A 10,285-nucleotide genomic window follows, 5' to 3' on the forward strand; every position below is an offset into this window, starting at 1 on the left:
AGGCAGCTCCCACCAGCAGCAGGTTACCTGTTATCCCTTTAAAGACGTCAACAACTGGTGGATCATCAAACACCCTGACAGGTAGGTCACCACGGCAACGTTCCGGAAACCAGCCTGGTTCAGTCTTTCATCAGCCCCCTTCCGTAGCCTCTCCAAGATGATGCCATTGAACACTTTGCCGGATGTTGATAGCAGCATGATCCCTCTGTAGTTGTTACACTCCCTGAGGTCTCCTTTCTTGGGTACGATTGCAGTGAGACCGTCCTTCCAGTCCGTTGGCATGATCTCTTCCTCCCATATTTGTTTGATCAGCTGGTGGAGCATGGTAGTTGAGGTTTCAAGAGCAGCTTGTAAGGCCTCTGCAGGGATCTGGTCTGAACCTTCTGCCATGCCACTGCGCAATCCCTTAATTGCCTTCTTTACTTCAGATCTTGTTGGGAGATCGCAGCTTACCTCCAGCATCTGAGCAGCTGGTGGGACAGCTTGCAGGACTTAAAGGATCTGCTGCTAACGTCTTGGTGCCAGACACCACAGGACACCTTCAGAGTCTGGTGGAGTCCATGTCTCCACGCAGTATCAGTGGTTATTAGTGGTGCTTTTAATGTCTGATCGGTGTCTATCTCCACCTCAGGGTGTTTGTTCCATTGCATCCAAGACAGAGTTAATCTGCATGTGGAGCTCAAACTCTCAACCGTCATTGAAAAGCCTCTTTATTAATCATCAAGAACTGCTTCTAATGACTGTCCTGTGGACGACCTGTAGGAGGACAAGAGCACAATAAGAATATTATATAATAATAATGATGATGATAATAATAATAATAATCATATAATAATAATAACAATGATGATAATAATAATAATAATAATAATAATAATAATAATGATAATAATAATAATAATAATAATAATAATAATAATAATAATGTACGTTGTCTCAGACAGGAGCTGGTGGTGGGCTCCCCCCCCTCTGTTGTCCGTCATGGTGACATCATCCAGCTGCTCCATGGGATGACATCACGCTTCCTCAACAGGTAAGCACTCCGACCAATCACAGCAGCTGATACTATGATGATGCGTTGTCCATGATAACAGGAGTATCATGATACAGCCATTCTGTGATACTCGATAAATAAAGCGAATTCTTCTAAAAAGACAAAAAGCAGGAATTATGTATTTATTCACTGCATTGTGGCGTCAGTATCACAGAATTTAAAAACGGAGATGAAACAATGAAACATTCAGGATGTCCAATGTTTAAATAAAATGTTCAAATATATCAAATATTCAATATTCAGTTGTTAAAGTAAAGTGCATCCTGAGGCAGCATGGTACCTTCTTCATTCCAACATGGTTGTCAATCCAGTCACTGGATTTAGTTCCAGCATCATGTTCAATTTGTCATGTTTATAATAAAGTAAATGTGCTGATGTGGTTGTTGTAGTGAAGTGCATCTCTCAACACACATGCTGTTTGTTTACGAGTGGATGTTGAGCGTTCCAACATGGCCGCCGTGCCGACGCAGAGCGGTGACACCGCAGCTCCTCCACCACGTGGTGATGTAGCAGCAACGTAGAGCGACGCAGCGTCAAGCATCACAGCAGCTGGTGTCTTTATCGTCTGTTCCCTGACACTCTGCTCCACGTTGATGGAATGATGACTTTAAAAAGTAACAGCCACAGTAAAACTCTATTTCACTATGATGTCACATTTTGTAATTGATCCGTGGTTCAGGTGGGAGCAGAACCGTGGGGGGCCACGCTACGGATCAGGGTCATCTACGTCTCGTTCCACCACTAGTTAAAGCACCCCCATGTTTTAATAAAAATATGGATATTTGCCCCCAGTATATCGATAACATGTCGCAAGAAGAAGTATCATGATGTGGTGCTGTCAGGGCGCGCTGCCCCGCCCTCGTCTGCTGGAGAGGAGACTTATTCCAGGTCCTTGAGGCTTCAAGGACCTGGAATGTGTTTTTTAGTTCATGAATATTTAATTCAAACTCATTGAGAATCAAGTGTGTGTGTATGTGTGTATGTGTGTGTGTGTGTGTGTGTGTGTGTGTGTGTGTTAGCCATGATGTTGCAGCTCCCATGAGCCCTCAGTGCCAGGAAGTGTCAGGCTACATTGACTTCAACGTTACTATGGCGATGCAGAACCTGTGGAGGGTGGTGAGTGATTTGATGACGATCGATCGTCAATTCATTGATCAGTATCTGCAGTGTGTTTACATGTTGTTTGAGTGTTTACATGTTTGTGTGTTTACATGTTGTTTGAGTGTTTACATGTTTGTGTGTTTACATGTTGTTTGAGTGTTTACACGTTTGTGTGTTTACATGTTGTTTACATGTTTGTGTGTTTACATGTTGTTTGAGTGTTTACACGTTTGTGTGTTTACATGTTGTTTGAGTGTTTACATGTTGTTTGTGTGTTTACATGTTGTTTGTGTGTTTACATGTTTGTGTGTTTACATGTTGTTTGTGTGTTTACATGTTGTTTGTGTGTTTACATGTTGTTTGTGTGTTTACATGTTTGTGTGTTTACATGTTGTTTGTGTGTTTACATGTTGTTTGTGTGTTTACATGTTGTTTGTGTGTTTACATGTTGTTTGAGTGTTTACATGTTGTTTGTGTGTTTACATGTTGTTTGAGTGTTTACATGTTGTTTGTGTGTTTACATGTTGTTTGAGTGTTAACATGTTGTTTGTGTGTATGTTTACATGTTGTTTGTGTGTTTACATGTTGTTTGTGTGTATGTTTACATGTTGTTTGTGTGTTTACATGTTGTTTGAGTGTTTACATGTTTGTGTGTTTACACGTTTGTGTGTTTACATGTTGTTTGTGTGTTTACATGTTGTTTGTGTGTTTACATGTTGTTTGTGTGTTTACATGTTTGTGTGTTTACATGTTGTGTGTTTACATGTTGTTTGTGTGTTTACTTGTTTGTGTGTTTACATGTTTGTGTGTTTACATGTTGTTTGAGTGTTTACATGTTGTTTGAGTGTTTACACGTTTGTGTGTTTACATGTTGTTTGTGTGTTTACATGTTGTTTGTGTGTTTACATGTTGTTTGTGTGTTTACATGTTGTTTGTGTGTTTACATGTTGTTTGTGTGTTTACATGTTGTTTGTGTGTTTACATGTTGTTTGTGTGTTTACATGTTGTTTGAGTGTTTACATGTTGTTTGTGTGTTTACATGTTGTTTGTGTGTTTACATGTTGTTTGTGTGTTTACATGTTGTTTGTATGTTTACATGTTGTTTGTTTGTTTACATTACATTTAGTCATTGATCAGACGCTTTTATCCAAAGCCACTTACAATTGTTCAATCACCGACGGACGCAGCCATCAGGAGCAATGAGGGGTTAAGTGTCTTGCTCAAGGACACTACAGCATGCTAGCAGGAGGAGCCTGGGATCCAACCAGCAACCTTTACATCACTAGACCACCAGCTCTACCTCCTGAGCTACCATCCCCATACGTTTACATGTTGTTTGTGTGTTTACATGTTGTTTGTTTGTGTGTTCAGGAAATTTCCAACCGGGAGGCGGAGTCAGAGGTGTGGAAGACCATTGTCTCTGATGTGCGATTGGTTCACGTTAACACGTCAGCTGTTCTCAAGGTACCGCCTCCTACAGGAAGAGACCATATATAGCAGTGCTGTAGCCCCGCCCAGGAATGACCATATTAGGAAATTCATCACATTAATTCCATTACACTGGATTCAGAGCTTCTATCAAACTGTGTGTGTGTGTGTGTGTGTGTGTGTGTGCAGCTCAGCGGGCTGCTCCTCCCTGAATGGGGCTTCACTCAGCTGGAGGTCGTTGCAGATCGAGTCTCCAAGTCTCATCACAGCAGTTTGGTCTGGAACGTGGAGGAGCATCGCTACGGAACCAGTGAGTCCTGGGTGACCTCTGACCAACCTCTACCTGACCCCCAACTGACCTCTATGCAACCTCTACCTGACCCCTGACCTCTATACAACCTCTCCCTGACCCCCACCTGACCTCTATACAACCTACCTGACCCCTGACCTCCAGCTGACCTCTGACCTGGAATGTGCTGCTTCCTCAGGTGTGGAGCAGAGGGAGCGGGAGGTGGAGCTGAACTCTCCAACGCACATCGACATTAACAGGAACATGTCTTTCATGGCCAAGTTCATAGAAGTACAGGTACCCCAGTACCACCAATACTACGAATACTAATACTACTACTGCTGCTAATACTACCACTACTTCACCACATAAAAGTACGGGTACCCCAGTACCACCAATACTACGAATAGTAATAATACTACTCCTGCTAGTCCTACCACTACTTCACTTCATAAAAGTACAGGTGCCAACAATCCTACGAATACTAATACTAACACTCCTGCTAATACTACCACTACTTCACTTCATAGAAGTACAGGTACCACCACTACTACTAATACTAATACTGCTGCTAATACGACCACTACTTCACTTCATAGAAGTACAGATACTATTAATACTATAATACAACTTATAAAATAAGTTCATAGAAGTACAAGTACTAATAGGAATACTACAGTGTTACAACATTGTGAGTGCAGATATTGATGCTTGTTGCCATGGCAGCTATGTGAGGTCATGTTGATGCTTGTTGCCATGGCAGCTGAGTGAGGTCATGTTGATACTTGTTGCCATGGCAGCTGAGTGAGGTCATTTTGATGCAGCTGAGTGAGGTCATTTTGATACTTGTTGCCATGGCAGATGAAGATGCTGACAGTGAAACAGGAAGAGTCGGAACACAGATACAGCTCCACCCCCCTGGACTGGATCACCATGGCAACCAACATAGTGTACTGGCTGCACCCCACCACCAATGTAAGACACACACACACAGTCAAATGAGATAATGTTGAATATGTGTAAACCGGTTGTGATCAGTGTCATTGCTGCCTCCAGCCAATCAGCAGCTTCTTCATCAGCTGCAGATGAATGATACTCAGTCAAAATGGGAAAATATTAATTTCACGTTATTTAGAGACTGACAAGTGTTGTTATGCTTGAATAATAATGTTCATCTCAACGGAACGTTGATATTACTTTTTATAGGTTTTATTTGTTATTATATTTAATAACATCAATACATGCGTCGATTCTGTGATTAAATCTAAAAACACAGTGACACCACAAAACCACGTGAAACTAGTGAAACGTCCTCGCGCTCCTCGCAGTAAGGTCTCCTGAGGTCTTAAACCTGACCTCTGACCCCGCCTCCAGGCCCAGATCCACCTGTTGGGGAACCCTGTGTCATGGGGAGGGGCTCACCTGGGTCTGGCAGCCTATCAGACGCTGGCACTGATCTACCTGCTGAGGAGGCGGAGACTCATCAAGGACATCCCTGAAGGTACACACACACACACACACACACACACACACACACACACAGACTGTAACACACACACACACTGTAACACACACACACACACTGTACACACACACACACTGTAACACACACTGTAACACACACACACTGTAACACACACACACACACACACACACTGTAACACACACACACGCTGTAACACACACTGTAACACACACATACACACTGTAACACACACACACACACTGTAACACGCGCACACACTGTAACACACACACACACACACTGTAACACACACACTGTAACACACACACACACTGTAACACACACTGTAACACACACACACACACACTGTAACACACTGTAACACACACTGTAACACACACTGTAACACACACACACTGTAACACACACACACACACACACACTGTAACTCACACACACAAACTGTAACACACACACACTGTAACACACACACACACTGACAGCCAGAATAAAAATAACTGATGTGAGAATTGTGTCAATAATAAATAATATTAGAATGATAAACCATAACGCATAATGTCAAATTATTATATTTCTATTAATTATTAGATTGATTCCATGAGAGAGAACATTGATAAAACTGTTTCTATGGAAACCAAAGTAGTTAGTGATGTTTCTGATGCTCAGGGGTCAGAGGTCAGGTTCACATGGGCGGAGCCTGCAGAGAGCAGCACAGTGCCGAGAGCGCTACACACAGACAGGAAGTGTGTGTGTGTGTGTGTGTGTGTGTGTGTGTGTGTGTGTGTGTGTGTAGCGGCGTGGCAGCGCTTCCTGCTCCTTGGCGTCGTGTGCGTGGGCGGCTGGGCCGTTAACTTCCTGCCGTTCTTCCTGGTGGAGAATCCTACCTTCCTGTACCACTTCCTGCCTGCGTACCACTTCCTGTTACTGCTGCTGCCCGCGCTGCTGGAGCACGCACACACACACCTGCTGAGGTACACGCACGCACACACACACACACACACACACACGCCTGCTGAGGTACACACACACACACACACACACACACACACACCTGCTGAGGTACACGCACACACAAACACACACACGCACACACACACACCTGCTGAGGTACACGCACACACACACACCTGCTGAGGTACAAGCACACACACACACCTGCTGAGGTACACACACACACACACACACACACACACCTGCTGAGGTACACACACACACACACACACACACACACCTGCTGAGGTACACGCACACACACACACACACACACACACCTGCTGAGGTACACACACACACACACACCTGCTGAGGTACATGCACACACACACACCTGCTGAGGTACACACACACACACACACACACCTGCTGAGGTACACACACACACACACACCTGCTGAGGTACACGCACACACACACACCTGCTGAGGTACACACACACACACACACACACCTGCTGAGGTACACACACACACACACACACACACACACCTGCTGAGGTACACACACACACACACACACCTGCTGAGGTACACACACACACACACACACACACCTGCTGAGGTACATGCACACACACACACACCTGCTGAGGTACACACACGCACACACACACACACCTGCTGAGGTACACACACACACACACACCTGCTGAGGTACACACACACACACACACACACACACACACACACACACCTGCTGAGGTACATGCACACACACACACACACACACACACACCTGCTGAGGTACACGCACACACACACACACACACACGCACACACACACACACCTGCTGAGGTACACGCACACACACACACCTGCTGAGGTACACACACACACACACACACACACCTGCTGAGGTACACACACACACACACACACACACACACCTGCTGAGGTACACGCACACACACACACCTGCTGAGGTACACACACACACACACACACCTGCTGAGGTACACACACACACACACACACACACACCTGCTGAGGTACACACACACACCTGCTGAGGTACACACACACACACCTGCTGAGGTACACACACACACACACACACACACACACCTGCTGAGGTAACACACACACACACACACACCTGCTGAGGTACATGCACACACACACACACCTGCTGAGGTACACACACGCACACACACACACCTGCTGAGGTACACACACACACACACACACACACCTGCTGAGGTACACACACACACACACACACACACACACACACACACACACCTGCTGAGGTACACGCACACACACACACCTGCTGAGGTACACACACACACACACACACACACCTGCTGAGGTACACACACACACACACACACACACACACCTGCTGAGGTACATGCACACACACACACACCTGCTGAGGTACACACACGCACACACACACACCTGCTGAGGTACACACACACACACACACACCTGCTGAGGTACACACACACACACACACACACACCTGCTGAGGTACACACACACACACACACCTGCTGAGGTACACACACACACACACACCTGCTGAGGTACACACACACACACACACACACACCTGCTGAGGTACATGCACACACACACACACCTGCTGAGGTACACACACACGCACACACACACACCTGCTGAGGTACACACACACACACACACACACACACCTGCTGAGGTACACACACACACACACACACACACACACACACACACACACACACCTGCTGAGGTACACACACACACACACACACACACACACACACACCTGCTGAGGTACATGCACACACACACACACCTGCTGAGGTACACACACGCACACACACACACCTGCTGAGGTACACACACACACACACACACACACACCTGCTGAGGTACACACACACACACACACACACACACACACACACACACACACCTGCTGAGGTACATGCACACACACACACACACACACACACACACACACACACACACACACACACACAGTGTGATGCCCAGAATATGCTCCTCCTCCTCCCAGTGCACGTCAGCGCAAGTGGGCGTCGGTCTGTGTGTTGGCAGCGCTCGTCGTCGTCCTCGCCGTCTTCTTAGAGCTCCGCCCCCTGACGTACGGACACCCCGAGCTGACGGCCAATCAGCTGCAAGCGCTGCAGTGGAGGGACACCTGGGACTTCCTGTTCAGGAGGAAGTGACACACACACTGAAACACACACACTGAAACAGACAGACAGACAGAAATACAGACAGGTAGACTGATAGACAGACAGGAAGGCAGAAATACAGATAGACAGGCAGGCAGACAGACAGACAGGATTTGGTTACAGTGATGCTTTTAAAATATTATAAAAGTATATAAAATAATAAAAGTTTTTTTGGTCAAAGTGAATTCTGTTTGATGATAATGAAGCTGTGACTTGTTACTGTTTGGATCTGGATCTAACTCCAGGGATATTTTATAAAATGAATTCATTTCTGCTTTGACAGTGTTTATATGATTCATTTGTTGTGTTTCCCCTGTGCTGTCAGCATGCTGCACATACTACACAGAGTATTTGTTCCATTGTATCCAGGACAGAGTGAGTCTGCAAACTCTGTCTGTTTTTAAAAACTTTCTATGTTTTTTAAAACATAAACATAGAAACATCAAACGACATGTATCAACAAAATTAGTTCTGGCAGTGAATGAGGGAGGAAAGGAGAGGGATGCAACCAGGAGGGTGCTGGGTGTATATGTTGGTGTATAACAGGGGTGGGCAAACTTTTTGACTTCGGGACCACAATGGGTTTTAAAATTTGACAGATGGGCCGGGCCAGTAGCAGACTGATGGAGAGTGTTTGTGTGAACTAATATAAATTAAATGTTAAATCCATGACATAAAAAGTTTTGATCTTTAAAGGGTAGCCAAAGCACACAAGTGTAGGACTGGGGGTTGCCAAAGACTGAATATGTTTTTTATGCGAGGTTTTTTTTTTACTTGTTATTAATTAAATGCATTATTTTTTTTCATTAAAAGTAAAGAAACTTACATTCAGTTTCAGTGGGAACAGTGGTGCTGGTCACCCTTTTTTGCCAGTGCATTAAGGTTTGGTGTCAGGTTGGTTGTGGCAATTGTCAGGACAGATCTGAGGTGTTCATCAGTTAACTGGCGTGCTATGTTGACGTTCATCACGCTGAACGTCTGCTCACACAGGTAGGTAGAGCCAAACAACAGCAGCCTCCTCTGTGCCATCTGCCTAATGTTTGGAAACGGGGCTTTGCTTAGTGAAGCATGAAACTCATCCGGTTTAAGAGAGTTGAACTTCTCCTTTAAGACAGAGTCACATTGAAGATCCATCAGTTCCAATTGCAACTCCTGCGGCGCTGTTTCAGAGTCTTGTGACGGGGGAGATGACACCAGCTGAAGTGACTTGTCAATTCTTTCAAAATCACAGAACCGGTGCAGAATTCTCCCTGCAGGTCGTCCAGTGATTTGCTGTATTTCTGCCTCTTTGAGCAAATGATTTGTTTGAAACTTGTCTTGAGAACAAAGTCAACTTGGCTTTGAAGGCTCTCACATTTGTGTTCATTTTGTGCACAAATTGATCTTTCATAAGTATAACTTGCTTGCAGTTCCAACACACGCGTCTTAGAGACGCCACTACACATTATTCACAAATCTTTGTCTTCTGAATAAAAGAGGAGAACAACTTCTGAGGTAGGTCTCAAGATTGTTTTCACTGCCTGTTGCCGGATGACTTTAACCTCCACCTTCCCCACCAAGCCGTCTTTACTAAGCGCCTTTGTGATGACTCCCATCGGCCATTCCTTCCTTCTTTTCTGAATATCCTTCATTTGGAAAATGTCACCTTCATTAAGGTTTGGTCTCTTGTGGAACCATTTTTGCCGAGTCTGGAGTGTATTCAGGAATTCCTTGCGCAGTCTTGCCCAGAACGTCTCTTCCAG

General features: G+C 45.1%; 1 protein-coding gene across 1 annotated transcript in view; it reads left to right on the plus strand.

Moving 5' to 3' along the window:
- The window catches only part of pomt1 (protein-O-mannosyltransferase 1), a 16,480-nt gene extending 7,697 nt beyond the window's left edge, over positions 1-8,783 (plus strand). Inside the window, exons 10-19 of the mRNA XM_080004406.1 lie at positions 1-81; positions 941-1,033; positions 2,074-2,170; positions 3,527-3,619; positions 3,773-3,893; positions 4,072-4,169; positions 4,734-4,847; positions 5,247-5,373; positions 6,152-6,329; positions 8,363-8,783. The exon at positions 1-81 is cut by the window's left edge and continues 15 nt beyond it. Of these exons, the coding sequence (XP_079860532.1) occupies positions 1-81; positions 941-1,033; positions 2,074-2,170; positions 3,527-3,619; positions 3,773-3,893; positions 4,072-4,169; positions 4,734-4,847; positions 5,247-5,373; positions 6,152-6,329; positions 8,363-8,534 (1,174 nt within the window). The 3' untranslated portion in view covers positions 8,535-8,783. The remainder of the gene's footprint in view (positions 82-940; positions 1,034-2,073; positions 2,171-3,526; positions 3,620-3,772; positions 3,894-4,071; positions 4,170-4,733; positions 4,848-5,246; positions 5,374-6,151; positions 6,330-8,362) is intronic.
- The last annotated feature ends 1,502 nt before the right edge of the window (positions 8,784-10,285 follow it).

The sequence above is a fragment of the Zeus faber genome (genome assembly GCF_960531495.2).
Source record: "Zeus faber genome assembly, chromosome: 7".
Lineage (NCBI taxonomy): Eukaryota > Metazoa > Chordata > Actinopteri > Zeiformes > Zeidae > Zeus > Zeus faber.